An 18,539-nucleotide genomic window follows, 5' to 3' on the forward strand; every position below is an offset into this window, starting at 1 on the left:
TCACTTGGCGACTTCTTCACCAAAGGGCATATACTTAAATTCACAGTTGATTTCTTTACAGCCATTTAGGTCTTCAAAGAGCTCCACAATTATTTTTATTACTTTTTCTTGGTAAGCAACCCATGTGGAGGTAGTTTGGAATTAACAACCTGAGGCCTAAAAGAGGTTAAGTGACTTACTCAGAAATAGTGGTTGACGAGGTTCTCTTTGAATTCACAACAGCATCTTGGTGATTACTGCAAGATGGAGCCGTACGCCTAGAGTTCAGGTCCTATGTATACTTCCGTGAAAACACCATGGTTGCTCTGGTGCAACTTTATCTCATTGCTCTATTTTAAGGACAATAATCACTGAAAATCCACACGATGTCCTTAGCTTCTTAACCTGAGTGAGATGTTTCAGCTTTCTGCCTTCTGTGGCTCTCTGTAATGATGGCCTACAAGAGCCTGAAGCTTCTAGAGAAGAGAGAAAACAGGTAAGAGCGTTGACTTCAGAGTATGTGAAGAATAAACCAGTTTTTTTCTCCTCAGCTTGCAAATCAGTTGCTTCTACCTAGACTGTTGGAGCAATTTACACCCTACTGAAGAGCCTACGTGGGGTTCTTTAACCACAGAGCATGGATTGATTGACAGCCGCTGTCTTCAACTACAACAGAGATGGAGTGAGCGCTTATACAGACTCAGTGGGGGGGGACTTCCCTGTTGAATGCCGCTTTATGTCTTCTCAGCTGAATGCCATTTACATCTGCCCACCATTTGAAATCTTTGACTTTCTACTTCTTACAAAAGGAAGTAAAACAAGTGTTGCAGCAGCCATAGATAGCATCATGGCATTGCCTTCGTTTTCCCAAAATGCACCTTTTGGGTGTTTTGTGCACAAGATCTTAAGGAGAGTAGGTCTTTTCAAATGAAAATTTTGTGAAGTCTTTTTTTTTTTTTTTTAAGATTTTATTTATTCAGTTTTTTCCCCCCAAAGCCCCCAGTAGATAGTTGTATGTCATAGGTTCACATCCTTCTAGTTGCTGTACGTGGGACTCGGCCTCGCGTTGGACAGAGAAATGGTGCCTCGGGGCGCTCCCGGGATCCAACCCGGGCCGCCAGCATCAGAGCGCGCGCACTTAACCGCTAAGCCACGGAGCCGGCCCTGTGAAGTCTTAATATGACTTAAGCTGATGAAAATTTGGGGGAATGCATTGTGAGTGGATAGGGCTGTAGTTGTTTCTTTGGCCTTTGAACAAACCACATCTGCATATAACATGTTCCTGAGCCACATTATTAGTCAGTTTGTTTTGTTGTGGGTATTTTTTAGAGAAAAGTAATATGTGTATGCATTGATAGACAATAATTAGGTTTTTGTGAGTTTGGTTTTAATAGAGTTTTGAAGTTAAATAGGCGTGGTAAGGATGAATTAAGAGCTGTGCTATCAGGCTATTTAAGGCGATTTACAGATTTAAATTTAAATTAAAGGAATTTTGTACTTTTTTGTCTGAGGTTGGGATACAGCACTTTATAAATGGATATGCATAGAAAGTCACAACAGCAAAAGACATACTGTATTTTGCAAGATGGATTATACCATTTACTTTAAAAAAATAAGTGTTCAAAATGTCCTTGATCTCAACATTATTTTTTCAAACTGTGTGAGAGGATTATATCCAGGCATGCAATTATGTTGAAATAATTATGTAATCATTGTGATGACCAGGCACCCACATGGTTAAATTTACCATTTAGTTTAAAATTTTTTGTCTCTGAGAATATTCTAAATCAAGAAGAGATTTCTGATCCGGACCAATTTCTGACTGATGGTTTATTGTCATCCTAGTTTTTATATGTAATTTTAGAGAAACTGATCACAACTGTTTTTGACACATGGTAAAGTTTGCATCCTGGGAGGTTTATAAGAAAAGATTGGGCAATTCTACTGGTCTTCAGCACTTTTTCAAAATAACCATGTAGTTTTGAAATCGCAATGTCTTGACTCATTTTTCTAAACCCTGACCCAGTCTTTGCAGTTTATTTATTCATCCATTTATTCAAGAAAACTTATTAAGCATCTACTTGTCATTAACATTTAATAATTTCTGACAACTACCATTTAAAATGTTCATGTTGTAGCATGCAGTAAAATGGTGATTATGTAGCATATTGTTAATAATTAACGACCTCACTATTACCATGAATTATTCAGTAATTAACCATTTATATTTTGAGTGCCTGTGCCATTCGATACACAAATATTTATTGAGCATCTACTGTGTGTCAAGAACTCTTCTGGGTTCTAGGGATGAATCTAGCAATGAATATAACAGGCAAAAATTTCTGCCTTCATGGAGATACATTTCAATGTTTCTCCTCTACATTTTAAAATCATTTAACAACCATTCGTATGTATATGAGTGTGTTTTTGATAAATGTAGAAAGTTGGCATGTGTTTATTCATTTGTGTTGGTTCTTTTAGTTAATGAAAAGTACTAGCAGTTGAATCAAAGAGTCTGAAAGGGATGTCAAAAGACACGTACTCTTATGTTTTAAAGGGATATAGGAAAACTGAAGCAAAATTGCATTAAAGACTAACATGTCATGCTAGTCAACATTGTTATGTACACAAATTCTGATTGGCTCAAGAGCAAAGCCATCCTATAAATAAATTTATAAGAATTGGGGCCGGCCCCATGGCGTAGCAGTTAAGTGCATGCACTCTGCTGCTGGCGGCCTGGGTTCGGATCCTGGGCGTGCACTGATGCACCGCTTGTCAGGCCATGCTGTGGCAGCATCCCATATAAAGTGGAGGAAGATGGGCACAGATGTTAGCCCAGGGCCAGTCTTCCTCAGCAAAAAAAAAAAAAAAAAAAAGAGGAGGCTTGGCATGGATATTAGCTCAGGGCTGATCTTCCTCACAAAAAAAAAATTTATAAGAATAGTATTTTGTCCAAATAAAATTAAAAAATTGAAGTTTGCTTCTAGATAATTTAGACTACAAAACCTAAAATATCCATTTAATTGAGAAAGTATAAATATCAGAATAACTATGGCATACAATAAAGAAATACTACAAGACCCAGCCCTGATGGCCTAGTGGTTAAAGTTCAGTGCACTACACTTTGGCAGCCCAGGTTCGGTTCCTGGGCATGGAACCACACCACCCGTCTGTCAGTAGCCATGCTGTGGCAGCAGCTCATGTAGAAGAACTAGGACTTACAACTAGAATATACAACTATGTACTGGAGCTTTGGGGAGGGAAGAATAAAAAGAGAAGAAGGTTGACAACAGATGTTAGCTCAGGGCAAATGTTTCTCAGCAAAAAAAAAAAAAAAAAAAGAAATACTACAAAAAATAAATGAACCACTGAATGATTAAATGAAATGTTTTAAGTAGTGGATAAGCATAATTCCTTAATGATACTGGACATGGGAAAACAAGTTAAATTATTAAAATTAAATATTTAAACACTTTTAGTGAAATTCTAGAAGTTTTTTCTCATTAATACAGAAACAGGATTTATTCATTATGCATACTTATGTCACTAGCTTTTTAGTATGCTACTTAATGTTTGAAAACAGTGTTCTTGCTTGATTTATTCACCCTTAGTTTTGAGATGAACTTACTTAAGGTTATTTCTGTATCTCAATGGCCAAAGATGATTAGAAAATGGCAAAATTGACCTTGATATTTCCACTCTTGCCAGTTTGATAACCATGAAGCCATTCTGAAAGTCTGTCTACAATTCATGTATTTGTGGTTGGCTAATAGAGATGAGGCCCACATTTATATTTAAGAAGCATATTAAGGAATAGAATAAACTATGCAGCATAAGACATGCGTGGAAATAGTGCTTTATACCTAACAACTCTGTGATGATATCCACAGTGTGTGTGTGGTAAGTACTTAGTTATCCTGGGAGCTGCTTCTGTAATCTGGTGACCTGGTGCGTGAGGATCTAGGATGTTCACATGATAACTGTGGTCACTGAAGGCGGATGCTTTTCTAACGTAAGGACTGGTATGCGTTCAGTTATATTCTAAGAAGCCATCCGTCTCCACTTCACTTGTTTCACAGTTTCACAGAGAACACACAGAAAGATAAACTTCAAGTTTAGTTCAGTGGGAGGAGGGAAGAGACCTGAGTTGCCCAAAGGCATTACATTGTGAAGTTCCAAGGATGATCGGAGAGATTCCTTTCTCGTGGGTAACTCCCCAGATTTTTTCCTGTGAGATAACATAATGCCCTGAAGACTAGTCTTTTTTCTCTTAAGATCCCTATCTCTATAATGATTAGATTCCATCTTGTCTCCTTTCCTAGGCATGCCAGAGCCCACAGCCAGTTAATCTTGTTCGTTCTCCAGAGCAGCATTGTCCAATAGAAATATAATGTGAACCACATATGTAATTTTAAGTTTTCTAATAGCTAGATTTTTAAAAGTATAAAAAAAAGAACCAGGTAAAATTATTTTTATATTTAACCCAGCATATCCAAAATATCATCATTTTTCCACCTAATCAAAATAAAAAATATTAGGGATGTTTACATTTTTCTTTTTTATACTAAGTCTTCAAAATCTGGTGTATATTTACACATCTTAGAAACTGTAAGCATCTAGAGAGTTGGGCTTGGCATCTTTCCTTATTTATATCTGAACCCTTCCTCTACCCCCATATTGCCTGGCTAAGTTCTTAATTAATATAGGCTGCTAAATGAATGAATGATCCATTTTCATTGGCCCTATTGTTTTAATCTTTTAATGTTCGTGTAGATATTATTAAAGAGTTAAAATTTGTTTTGTGCCAAAATATACTAGAAATTCTTATAGTGTAGTCACATTTATAGCTATAAAAGATAGCAGAGGGGAAGCAGAGTTAGATTAGATTTATAACCTGTATTATATTAGCGACCTTCTGTGTGACTTGGGGTTTATTGCTTAACTTCTCTGGTCCTCTCATTCGAATCATCTGTAAAGTGCTGTGGGATTATATTTCTTATAATGCGCTTTCCCATTCTCTGTATCATTTGTTTGTGAACAAGTGCATTTTTTTCTTTTGACAGATTATACAGGTTTACCTCACTATCTGAATATAGAGCATTCCTATGAAAACTTGCCTAAACTGAAATGGAGTAAAGCAAAGATGCAATTACTGTTTATATATATGGGAAAAATTTTTGAGCATTCCCAGACCCAAAAAGTAATCTACCAAATCATGCCAAATAACACATAAAACCTAAAATAACACTAGCGTATAGTAAAAGCAGGAATGATATGATAAATACACCACCTATATAAGGTAGAAATAATATCTGTACAGTGTAGTGTCACTTACCAGAATTGGGAAGACAGCGAGCCCCCTGGAAGGCTGAGACGTGGTGGTGGTAGTGACAGTGTGTTAGGCTGAGTTGTTGGAGGGTGGGGTGTGGGAGGTACAGGAGACAGGGGTGTAGGAGAGAGAGGAAGAGGGTCACCTATTAACATCTCATCGTCGTCTGAATCCATCAGGGCAGGCAGGTCACTAACATCTGCACCTTCCTCTATGTCTGCCTGCCTCCATGTTGAAGGTCGAGTTTCATCATCTGCTGTGGCTGATGTGGCTGATGCGAAGGCTTGAAATAGGACAGTAGGCTTGACTGCTTAGCCTCTGTAACACTTGCTGCAAAACAAATGCTGAATGCTATTTTCACTTTTCACCTTTTTTCTTAAAAGTGAAGATCTTCTTTGGATTTCTTTCCTGTTAACGAAAACAGGTACTAATGTAGGGCTTTCGTAAGAGCAAAGGTGGTGTAAAGCAAACTTTTGGATAGTGGGAGAAACCTGTATTGTAGAATAGTAGCTCTCCTTTGCTGACCTTCGCAAACAAACCCGTGATTATTTTTATGAATTTCTTCGGTATTCCATATTCTTTTCATTATCAAAAATTGAGATTCTTATCCCTGAAGATGATGGCATGGTTTCTGTATCCTTAGTACATAAGATAATAAGGCAGCAATGAATGTTAAATGAATTTTTACTTAACATTAAAAACTACTGGTTATCATTTGCTTGTTGGAGAAGGGATATTTCCGCAAGTGGTGTTTCAGCTGCCTTTTTTCTTACTAAAGAGATTCTGAGTAGATTTCACCCTCAAAAACTAGATGTTGCGTGGTTTTTTCTTATTCACCCTTGCCTTTCCTACAACCCAAATTATTTTTCCCAGCTTGCTTCTCTGGTTGTCTTGTTCCCATTCTCAAAACTCTTCAGTGCCCAAAGAATACATTCAAGGCTCCTTAGGTTGGCATTAAAGGGATTGGATGCTCATTCTGGCCCGTCAGCCTGCCTTCCTGACTTTTTCTTGCACTGAGTCCCCTGTGAATCTGCCATTTCTGATTGCAGATTGGTCTGCCCATCCCACCTAGACGTGCCTCAGGCAATCCTTTCTTTATACTGTTGCCTCTGCTCTTCTACCTCCCAGGCTGCCTCTCCTCTCCTCCAATTATCTGAATCATTCCCATCTTTTAAGGCTAGACAGAGACAGTTTGGAGCCCCATCTTCACCACAATCCATAATTTAGCAACCTAGACTGAAATCATCCTTATTCTTATTTGTCGTTATCACATGCTGCCTTTAACGAAAGCAAACATTTATACCAAGAGATTTTGGACTATTTCTCCAACTAAGTTGTAATGTTCTAAGGAAAGGTTAATCTTTTATTTACTGCCTCTATTGGGTGCTGGATTCTAGGCTAGGCCCCAAACATAAAAAGGGCAAATATTAGGGCGAGTAATTACAGTATAGATCTGCTAAGTGCAAAAATTGGAATGTGTACAAGGTACCTTGAGGACCAGAGGAGGGAGCAGACAGCTGTTCCCGAGGCAAATCTGGGGAGGGTCCATGGGGCTGATGAGTCCTAAGCTGGAAGTCATTTCAGGCAGTGGGAACTGCACTAATAAAGCATGAATGCCAAAGAGCTTGGAGCCTTTCCTGTGCCTCCCCCATGGTTCTGCTTTACAGCAATATGTCGTGGTGACTGAGTCTGCTTACTGGAGTCAGACGCCCTGGGTTCAAATCTTGGCTCTGCCATTTATTAGCTCTATCAACTTGGGCAAGTTATTAGTCATTTTGTGCTTCAGTTTTCTCAAATGGAATATGGGGATGATAATAATTTACTTCAGGGAGAGGGAGAGAAAGAAAGTTGGGAAGAAGAAGGGGGTTTTAAATGAGTTAAATTAAGTAAAGAATTTAGAACAGAAAGTACTTAATAATCATTAGTTATTTTTGTATCCCTTACTGTTGATTCTCATGGTGCCAAGTATATAGAAGGTGCCCAATGACTATTTACTGAATGACTGAGCATTGCCACCAATCGATTAGTTATATATCCGTACCCTTTGTCTATTACAGAAGCATACATTTTCTAATGATCTCGGTGGTAGGCTACTTTTTTGAGGGTATAGGAGGGGTGTGTATGTGTGTCGATGATATGTGCTGGATTCATTTTGGCTCACTAGGGGAGATTTTCCAATTCTGAAATCAATGACCTGTAACTTCTTGTCTGCAGTGATTTCCAGCTGCCTAGATTTCTGATACAGCATGCCGTAGGCAGCGTTTGCAGATTTGTTGCATGGAGAATCAGTACATAGTGCACCTTATAGTTTCACATCTTTTGTGTAGAACTCAGTTTCTTCTCTAGTGAAATGTATATGAAATTAATAACATGGGAATGCCATGAAGCTCTCCTAAGTCTTTTTAACTTAAATCACTGGATATTATGTAAAATTGCCTTTCATATAATGAACAGTATTTTTTCTCACAGATATACAATGCCTACTGCTTCAAAAATTATAAACTATGAATATTTACTTATTATATAGCAGGTCTCGCATCTTAAAATTCATAGCATTTTTGCCTTAAACTGAGATTATTCCCAAGGCCTGCTTAGACACTTTCTCTTTGCAAGACTTGTCTTTTGTTATTAATGTCACAGTAGTTTTTAGAACAAATTGCATTAAAAAACCAGAAAACAAAGACTATTTTTAATATAGTTAGTAGCTTATTTTTTTTTTTAATTTTTTGTTTATTGCAGTAACATTGGTTTATAACATTGCAAAAATTTCAGGTGTACATCATTGTACTTCTATTTCTGCATGGACTACATCATGTTCACCACCAAAATACTAATTACAACCCATCACCACACACATGTACTGAATTATCCCTTTCACCCTCCTCCCTCCCCCCTTCCCCTCTGGTAACCACCAATCCAATCTCTGTCCCTATGTGTTTGTTTATTGTTGTTATTATCTACTACTTAATGAAGGAAATCATACGGTATTTGGCCTTCTCCCTCTGACTTATTTCACTTTGCATTATACCCTCAATGTCCATCCATGTTGTCACAAATGGCTGGATTTCGTCGTTTCTTATGGCTGAGTAGTATTCCATTGTGTATATATACCACAGCTTCTTTATCCATTCGTCCCTTGATGGGCACTTAGGTTGCTTCCAAGTCTTGGCTATTGTGAATAAGGCTGCAATGAACACAGGGGTGCATGTACCTTTGCAAATTGGTGTTTTCAAGTTCTTCGGATAAATACCCAACAGTGGAATAGCTGGATCATATGGTAGTTCTATCGTTGATTTTTTGAGGAATCTCCATACTGTTTTCCATACTGGCTGCACCAGTTTGCACTCCCACCAACAGTGTATGAGAGTTCCCTTCTCTCCACATCCTCTCCAACACATGTTGTTTCCTGTCTTGTTAATTATAGCCATTCTGACGGGCGTGAGGTGATATCTCATTGTAGTTTTGATTTGCATTTCCCTGATAGTTAGTGATTTTGAACATCTTTTCATGTGTCTGTTGGCCATCTGTATATCTTCTTTGGAGAAATGTCTGTTCAGGTCTTTTGCCCATTTTTTAATTGGGTTGTTAGTTTTTTTGTTGTTGAGATGCATGAGTTCTTTATATATTTTGGAGATTAAGCCCTTATCAGATGTATGGTTTGCAAATATCTTCTCCCAATTGTTAGGTTGTCTTTTCGTTTTGTTGATGGTTTCCTTTGCTGTGCAGAAGCTTTTTAGTTTGATGTAGTCCCATTTGTTTATTTTTTCTATTGTTTCTCTTGCCCGGTCAGATGTGGTGTTTGAAAAGATGTTGCTAAGACTGATGTCGAAGAGCGTACTGCCTATGTTTTCTTCTAGAACTTTCACAGTTTCAGGTCTTACATTCAAGTCTTTAATCCATTTGGAGTTAATTTTTGTGTATGGTGTAAGGTAAGGGTCTACTTTCAGTTTTGCATATGGCTATCCAGTTTTCCCAACACCATTTGTTGAAGAGACTTTCTTTTCCCCATTGTATGTTCTTGGCTCCTTTGTCAAAGATTAGCTGTCCATAGATGTGTGGGTTTATTTCTGGGCTTTCGATTCTATTCCATTGATCTGTGTGTCTGTTTTTGTGCCAGTACCATGCTGTTTTGGTTACTATAGCTTTGTAGTATATTTTGAAATCAGGGAGTGTGATACCTCCAGCTTTGTTCTTTTTTCTCAGGATTCCTTTAGCTATTCGGGGTCTTTTGTTGTTCCATATGAATTTTAGGATTCTTTGTTCTATTTCTGTGAAAAATGTTGTTGGAACTTTGATAGGGATTGCATTGAATCTATAGATGGCTTTAGGAAGTATGGACATCTTAACTATGTTAATTCTTCCAATCCAAGAGCACGGAATATCTTTCCATTTCTTTGTGTCTTCTTCAATTTCTTTCAGCAATGTTTTATAGTTTTCCGTGTACAGATCTTTCACCTCTTTGGTTAAGTTTATTCCTAGGTATTTTATTCTTTTTGTTGCAATTGTAAATGGGATGGTATTCTTAATTTCTCTTTCTGCTACTTCGTTGTTAGTGTACAGAAATGCAACTGATTTTTGTATGTTGATTTTGTATCCTGCAGCTTTACCATATTCGTTTATTACTTCTAAATGTTTTCTGGTGGATTCTTTAGGGTTTTCTATATATAAAATCATGTCATCTGCAAATAGTGACAGTTTCACTTCTTCCTTTCCAATTTGGATCCCTTTTATTTCTTTCTCTTGCCTGATTGCTCTGGCTAGGACTTCCAATACTATGTTAAATAGGAGTGGTGACAGTGGGCATCCTTGTCTGGTTCCTGTTCTTAGAGGGATAGCTTTCAGTTTTTCACCATTGAGGATGATATTAGCTGTGGGTTTCTCATATATGGTCTTTATTATGTTGAGGTACTTTCCTTCTTTACCCATTTTATTCACAGTTTTTATCATAAATGGATGCTGGATCTTGTCAAATGCTTTCTCTGCATCTATTGAGATGATCATGTGATTTTTGTTCTTCATTTTATTAATGTGGTGTACTACGTTGATTGATTTGCAAATGTTAAACCATCCCTGCATACCTGGAATAAATCCCACTTGATCATGGTGTATAATCTTTTTAACGTATTGTTGTATGCGATTTGCTAGTGTTTTGTTGAGGATTTTCACATCGATGTTCATCAGTGATATTGGCCTGTAATTTTCTTTTTTTGTGTTGTCCTTGTCTGGTTTTGGTATCAGGGTAATGTCAGCTTCGTAGAATGAGTTAGGGAGCTTCCCCCCCTCCTCCATTTTTTGGAAGAGTTTGAGAAGGATAGGTATTAAGTCTTCTTTGAATGTTTGGTAGAATTCACCAGGGAAGCCGTCTGGTCCTGGACTTTTATTTTTGGGGAGGTTTTTCACTACTGTTTCGATCTCCTTACTGGTGATTGGTCTATTCAACTTCTCTACTTCTTCTTGATCCAGTTTTGGAAGGTTGTATGATTCTAAGAATTTATCCATTTCTTCCAGATTGTCGAATTGGTTGGCATATAGTTTTTCATAGTATTCTCTTATAATCTTTTGTATTTCTGAGGTGTCTGTTGTAACTTCGCCTCTTTCATTTCTGATTTTACTTATTTGTGCCTTCTCTCTTTTTTTCTTGGTGAGTCTAGTTAAAGGTTTGTCTTTTGTTGATCTTTTCAAAGAACCAGCTCTTGGTTTTATTAATTTTTTCTATTGTTTTTTTGGTCTCTATTTCATTTATTTCTGCTCTGATTTTTATTATTTCCCTTCTTCTACTGATTTTGGGCTTTGTTTGTTCTTCTTTTTCCAGTTCCTTAGGTGCATTTTTAGATTGTTTATTTGAGATTTTTCTTGTTTGTTGAGATAGGCCTGTATCGCTATAAACTTCCCTCTTAGAACCGCTTTTGCTGTATCCCATAAATTCTGGCATGTCGTATTTTCATTTTCATTTGTCTCCAGGTATTTTTTGATTTCTTCTTTGATTTCTTCGTTAACCCAGTCGTTGTTCAGTAGCATTTTGTTTGATCTCCATGTATTTGTGGCTTTTCTGATTTTCTCCCTATAGTTGATTTCTAGTTTCGTACCATTGTGGTCAGAAAAGATGCTTGGTATTATTTCAATCTTCTTAAATTTATGGAGAATTGTTTTGTGGCCTAATATGTGATCAATCCTGGAGAATGTTCCATGTGCATTTGAAAAGAACGTGTATTCTTTGGTTTTTGGATGGAATGCTCTGTATATATCTACTAGGTCCATCTGTTCTAGTGTGTCATTTAAGGCCAATGTTTCCTTATTGATCTTCTGTTTGGATGATCTATCCGTTGGTGTAAGTGGAGTGTTATAGTCTCCTACTATTATTGTGTTACTGTCTATTTCTGTTTTTATGTCTGTTAATAATTGCTTTATATATTTAGGTGCACCTACATTGGGTGGGTCGATATTTACAAGTGTTATATCCTCTTGTTGGATTGTTCCCTTGATCATTATGTAATGCCCTTCTTTGTCTGTTTTTACAGTTTTTGTTTTAAAGTCTATTTTGTCTGATATGAGTACAGCTACCCCAGCTTTCTTTTCATTGCCATTTGCGTGGAGTATCTTTTTCCATCCCTTCACTTTCAGTTTGTGAGAGTCTTTAGGTCTGAAGTGTGTCTCCTGTATGCAGCATATATATGGGTCTTGTTTTTTTATCCAGTCAGCCACCCTATGCCTTTTAATTGGGGCATTTAGTCCATTGACGTTTAAAGTAGCTATTGATACCTATGTACTTACTGCCATTTTTTAACTTTTTTTTTTTTTCCCTCAGTGTTTTAGTAGTCCTTCTCTGTTCCTTTCTTCTTCTATACAGAATTGATGGTCTCTTTAGTTTGACCTCTGTCTGAAAGCTGTACTCTTTAACTACCCTCCTCCCTCCTTTTATGTTTTTGATATCATATCTAACCTCTTTTTTGTGCATTTGTATCCATTACCCTCTTATCATGGAAATAGATAATTTTTCCTATTTGTGGTCTTCTCTTTTCCCCTTAAATCAGTCCCTTTAACATTTCTTGTAACACTGGTTTCTTGGTGACAAACTCCTTTAATTTTTGCTTATGTGGGAAAATTTTGATCTCTCCTTCCATTTTGAATGATAACCTTGCTGGGTTGAGTATTCTTGGCTGTAAGTTTTTTCCTTTTAGCACTTTAAATATATCATGCCATTCTCTTCTAGCCTGTAAGGTTTCTGCTGAGAAGTCAGCTGATAGCCTTATGGGGTTTCCTTTGTATGTAACTTGACATTCTCTTGCGGCTTTTAGGATTCTCTTTATCTTTAATTCTGGACATTTTGATTATGATGTGTCTTGGTGTGGGCCTCTTTGGGTTTATCTTGTTTGGGGCTCTCTGTGCCTCCTGTGCCTGGATGTCTGTTTCCTTCCTTAGGTTAGGGAAGTTTTCATCTATTATTTCTTGAAATAGATTCTCTGCCCCCTTGTCTCGCTCTTCTCCTTCCAGGACACCTATAACACGGATGTTAGTGCGCTTGATGTTGTCCCAGAGGTCCCTTAGACTGTCCTCACTCTTTTTAATTCTTTTCTCTTTTACCTGTTCACCTTGGGTAATTTCTTCTAGTCTTTCTTCCAGCTCACTGATCCGTTCTTCTGTATCCTCTACTCTGCTTTTGAGTCCCTCTAGTGCATTTTTCATTTCCAGTATTGTATTCTTCATTTCTGATTGGTTCTTTTTTATATCTTCCATTTCTTTGTTGACATTCTCACTGAGTTCATCTATTCTTCTCCCCAGATCAGTGAGCATCCTTAACACTCTTAGTTTGAACTCTCTGTCAGGTAGGTTGCTCATTTCTGTTTCACTTAGTTCCTTTTCTGGGGTTTTGTCCTGTTCCCTTACTTGGAATATATTCTTTTGCCTCCTCATTTTGCCTCTTTCCCTGTGCTTGTGTCTACGTATTAGGTAGGTCAGCTACGTCTCCTGCTCTTGGATAGGTGACCTTATGTAAGTGATGCCTTAGGAGGCTTCCAGTGTGCTTCCCTCCGTTCTCAATGTTCCAGGGGTTGCCCCTATGTGGGCCACGTGTGTCCTTCTATTGTGGCCTGTTAGCTCTCCCTATAGGCGCCCAGGAAGGCTGAGTTATGCTCCTGGCCAGCTGTTGTAATGCTCAGCTGCTTGTAGTTGTTGTGGGCCCTTCAGTCTCTTTATCAGGTGTGGGGAGCCCCAGCACAGTTGGCTGTAAGTTCTAATACCACATTTGTGTTGCAGTATTTCTTTTAAGTGAGTAGGCCCCCAGTGTGGCAGGTTGTTAGGCTCAGGGCCTTAGAATTGCTGTAAACCTCTAGCCTATTAGGTCTCTTGTCAGCTCTCTGAGGATTGCAGCTGGGTGGGGCTGGCCTCAGGCACAGGAGCACCCAATTGTTTCAGGCTTTGGAAGGTGGGGCAAACCTCCTATGTGGGTCTTTGAGAAGCACAAGTCTTCTGCAGCTGACAAGCCCTGTTGCCCACAGGTCCACACACACAGTCAACACAGTCCTGCCCCGTGTGAGTGCCCCGACCTCCCCAAGCAGACCCAGTCTCTCCATGGCGGGAGCCCCACACACTCCGCCACCACCCCACACTCTCCACCTGCTCCTTGTGCACACCCTGCCCCGCTCAAGTCAGCTCAGTTGCCAGGCTGCAGAGAATCCAGTCACCAATCTATGTAGGCCCACAAGTTGCCTGAGGGCTTGTTGTTGGGTGGGGCCAGTCTCTAGGGTGGACTGCCTGCCCTGGCTGAGCTGGATTAAATCGGTGCTCTAGCGGGTGGAGCAGACCCTGGGCTAGCAGGTCTCAGGGAAAACTGCAATGGCGTCTGTGTCAGCACGCTCACACCAGGCCACAACAATGGCCGCCGCCAATGTCCTAGTCCCTGGAGAGGTCTCACCCCTCACCGAGATGCACTCAGGGCCTATTAGGTGAGTCTCTTGTCACCGAAGCACTGTGCACCTTTCTTTCTGGTGATTTTAGGATGCTTTCTGGAACAGGTGAGTTTGTGTGCGTGCCCTTTAAGAGCCAGTTTTAGTTTCTTTGTGAACCGGGTTTTCTGGGGGTGCTACCCAATGCTTTAGTAGCAGCAAAGTCAGATATTAGGCCACTGGTGTCGATTGTGCTGGGTCCACAAAATGCCCACACTGGGGGCGCTCCCCGGCTCAGGACCCCGCGCCTCCAGGGAGGCTGCGTACCTGTGAGCTGCTCCCGGCGGCCGTGAAGCTGGCGGCTTGTGAAGGCGGCATTTTTCCTCTCCAGAAGGGAGTCTCTGCCTCTTCTACCCCAGTTAGGATTGTCCGTTGTTGCAGGAGTTCCTCTTATCCAGTTTTCAGTTCTGTCTCAGGGGTAATTTTTCCACGAGTAGTTGTAAATTGGCTGTGTCCACGGGAGGAGGTGAGTTCAGAGTCTGCCTACGCCGCCATCTTGACTCCGCCCTCCTCCGTTAGTAGCTTATTGAAGCAATAACTGAATAATAAATATGACAATATTATATTGCCATAACTTTACTAATAATTGTATGGTAGGTTTTTCTGTTATAGCTGTATTTTTGAAGCATTTTAAAATAAAATAGTAAGAATTATTCCTAAAGATTAAAATTCAGAGTCTATTAGATAAGTAATAAAAATCGTTATAGTTGTGCTTCCACAAATATGTGTCAGACCTTTTAGGCTTGGTGTCTAAATAGGCTTCATCACCACTTTTTCTTGGGCTCTCACCACATACCTTGGGGATAGGTAAGGAGCCTGTTCTACTGATTTTAGAGATGGGTAAACTGAATCACAGAGCAGTTAAATGCTTTGCCCAGGGTGATCTAGTAATTAGGTTCCTGTTTCTGTGCTCTTTTCATTAGATTATTCTGCTGCTCAAAATGTTTATTTCTATAAGCATATATCTTATTTGTACTTCTATTGTTCATTTTCTATTTCTGTATAAGAAGATAAGACAGGACAGCAGATAAAGTTCCCCAAAGAGAAGGTTCATATTTTAGTAAGATGGGTCTAGCATCTAGTTCTTTTTTGTAAAATATCACTAAAAGTGTGTCCTACTTGAGAGTAGGGACACACTTTGTCTCATTCATTTAGTAGCATACATTTAACAAAAAAATTAGTTTCATTTCAAATCAGCCACCTTTTAAAACAATTGCACTAAAAGATATATATATATATTCTTTTTAAGGTTCAAACTTTTTTTTTTATTATTGATGTTTTAATAGTTTTTAACATTGTGAAATTTTGGGTTGTACATTTTTGTTTGTCCATCACCATATATATATGACTCCCTTCACCCCTTGTTCCCACCCCCCACCCCCATTGCCCCTGGTAACCACACTACAGTTTTCTCTGTCCATGTGTTGGTTTATATTCCACATATGAGTGAGATCATACCATGTTTGTCTTTCTCCTTCTGGCTTACTTCACTTAACATAATACCCTCCAGGCCCATCCATGTTGTTGCAAATGGGACGAGTTTGTCTTTTTTTATGTCTGAGTAGTATTCCATTGTATATATATACCGCATTTTCTTGATCCAGTCGTCAGTCGAGGGACTTTTAGGTTGCTTGCACTTCTTGGCTATGGTGAATAATGCTACAATGAACATAGGGGTGCATAAGCCTCTTTGGATTGTTGATTTCAGGTTCGTTGGATAGATTCCCAGTAGTGGGATGGCTGGATCATAGGGCATCTCTATTTTTAATTCTTTGAGGAATCTCCATGCTGTTTTCCATAAAGGCGGCACCAGTTTGCATTCCCACCAGCTGTGTATGAGGGTTCCTGTTTCTCCACATCCTCTCCAACATTTGTTGTTTTTTGTCTTGGTGATTATAGCCATTCTAACGGGCATGAGGTGATATCTTAGTGTTGTTTTGATTTGCTTTTCCCTGATGATTAGTGATGTTGAACATCTTTTCATGTGCCTATTGGCCATCTGTATATCTTCTTTGGAGAAGTGTCTGTTCATTTCCTCTGCCCATTTTTTGATCGGGTTGTTTGTTTTTTTGTTGTTCAGTTGTGTGAGTTCTTTATATATTATGGAGATCAACCCCTTGTCAGATGTATGTTTTGCAAATATTCTCTCCCAGCTGGTGGGTTGTCTGTTCATCTTGATTCTGGTTTCGTTTGTCTTGTAGAAGCTCTTTAATCTGATAAAGTCTCACTTGTTTATTTTTTCTTTAGTTTCCCTAGTCTGGGTAGGCATGTCATCCGAAAAGATTCCTTTATGACCAATGTCAAATAGTGTGTTGCCTATGTTTTCTTCTATGAGTTTTATAGTTTCAGGTCTCACCTTCAGGTCTTTGATCCATTTTGAGTTAATTTTTGTGAATGGCGATGGCACATGGTCCACTTTCATTCTTTTGCATGTGGCTGTCCAGTTTTCCCACCACCATTTATTGAAGAGACTTTCCTTTCTCCATTGTATGTTCTTAGCTCCTTTGTCGAAAATTAGCTGTCCATATATGTGTGGTTTTATTTCTGGGCTTTCAATTCTGTTCCATTGATCTGTGTGTCTGTTTTTTAGCAGTACCATGCTGTTTTGATTACTATTGCTTTGTAGTATGTTTTGAAGTCAGGGATTGTGATGCCTCCTGCTTTGTTCTTTTTTCTTAGGATTGCTTTAGCTATTCGGGGTCTTTTGTTGCCCCATATAAATTTTAGTATTCTTTTTTCTATTTCCGTGAAGAACGTCATTGGGATTCTGATTGGGATTGCATCGAATCTGTAGATTGCTTTAGGTAATATAGACATTTTAACTATGTTTATTCTTCCAATCCACGTGCATGGGATATCTTTCCATGTCTTTATGTCATCATGGATTTCTTTCAATAATGTCTTGTAGTTCTCATTGTATAGGTCATTCACCTCCTTGGTAAGATTTATTCCTAGGTGTTTTATTCTTTTTGATGCAATTGTAAATGGTATTATCTGCACTAAAAGATATTTTAACTCTTATCCGTCTGTAATGCAAACCTGAAGAATGAAGCTTTTATTCAAATAATTTTTAAAATATTCCCGCTGCAAATAGTTTCATCCTGCCACAAAAAAGACTGTCCTTTTGGGATTCCTTTTCTGCACGGCAGAGTTCCTTACAACGAAAATACTTAAAGAAACCTAAAAGCTCTTCAGACACTTCTCGTATAACTGATATTTGAAAATGCTAGTCTGACTGATGTAAGTAAATGAAATTTTCCATACTGTGATATTTTAACTTACGAGGAATGAAGAGAATTGTATGATTATTAGTTTAAAGGTAATTAGTTTTATGCATGCTCTCATACTTTTTTAAAAGTCCTACTTTGCAAATATGGAATGATAAAAAATACAAAATATACATCTTTTTATTTCCAAAGAAGATTAAAAAATAAAAAAATATTATTAGAAATAGAGATATTTAGTTATTTTAAATGGCCTTTTTAATGAGTAAACAAGTTTCTCTAGTGATAAATAGTATTAAGTGATTATGAGGATAAAAATTTTACAATGACTGCGGATAGTTTGCCTTACAAATGGCCTTATCTTTTAAGACCTTATCACTTTAGAATTTAAGTGTCTTTACATATTTTGCCTCATTTGCTTTTACAGCATCCTTATACAGTGATTTGCATGGGTGGCACACTTCTTACTATGTAGGTAGTGAAACCGAGGCATAAATTAAATGATTTACTGTTAATTTTATGTTGACCTTTTTCAGACAATTTCTGAGGCTTTATGTTACTATTATTTTAAGCAACACATAATTCAAAACAGTGAGGAATTCTGGGGATAGACTTAAGAACACCGGTGCGTAGAAGCTCAAGATTATTCAGAGCCTTTAATGACTCTTACCTTCTGAATAGTAGATTTTTGGTGGACTTAAAAACTATTCCTAATAAAACAAGAATGGTTAAAACTGCTGACATTTACAGTGATCATAAAATGAAGGTGTTGTAACTGGGCAAAACGTATTCAAAATAACAGGTAGTGTTTTGTTTACTACACATCTGATGAAGGCAGATGACTTCATTAGCTGGTGATGATTGTACCAATCCTGGAAACTTGGATAGTGAGGGCAGACGATGCTGCTTGGTAGACAAGATTATTGGAAATAGATGACCTGGTAGTAAATGGTGAAGTTCACAGCAGAGACTTCTCCCCATGCCCGCCCTTTCCCAATGTGCTGTGATACATTTTGAGCTATTCCATTTTAGTTTCCATTATCCACCACCCAAGTTCTCAATTCA

At 38.3% G+C, this 18,539-nt stretch overlaps 1 protein-coding gene across 4 annotated transcripts in view; it reads left to right on the forward strand.

Moving 5' to 3' along the window:
* EFNA5 (ephrin A5) overlaps positions 1 to 18,539 on the forward strand; it is a 290,294-nt gene that overhangs the window by 157,024 nt on the left and 114,731 nt on the right. Inside the window, exon 1 of one of the 4 annotated variants that reach the window (XM_087429950.1) lies at positions 14,092 to 14,250. The exons of the other annotated variants lie outside the window; for them this stretch is intronic. Within the exon in view, the coding sequence (XP_087286076.1) occupies positions 14,141 to 14,250 (110 nt within the window). The 5' untranslated portion in view covers positions 14,092 to 14,140. Of the gene's footprint in view, positions 1 to 14,091; positions 14,251 to 18,539 lie in introns of those variants that run through there. 4 annotated transcript variants of the gene reach the window in all.

The sequence above is a fragment of the Ceratotherium simum genome, chromosome 4 (genome assembly GCF_057802395.1).
Source record: "Ceratotherium simum simum isolate JZ-2026a chromosome 4, ASM5780239v1, whole genome shotgun sequence".
Taxonomy (NCBI): domain Eukaryota; kingdom Metazoa; phylum Chordata; class Mammalia; order Perissodactyla; family Rhinocerotidae; genus Ceratotherium; species Ceratotherium simum.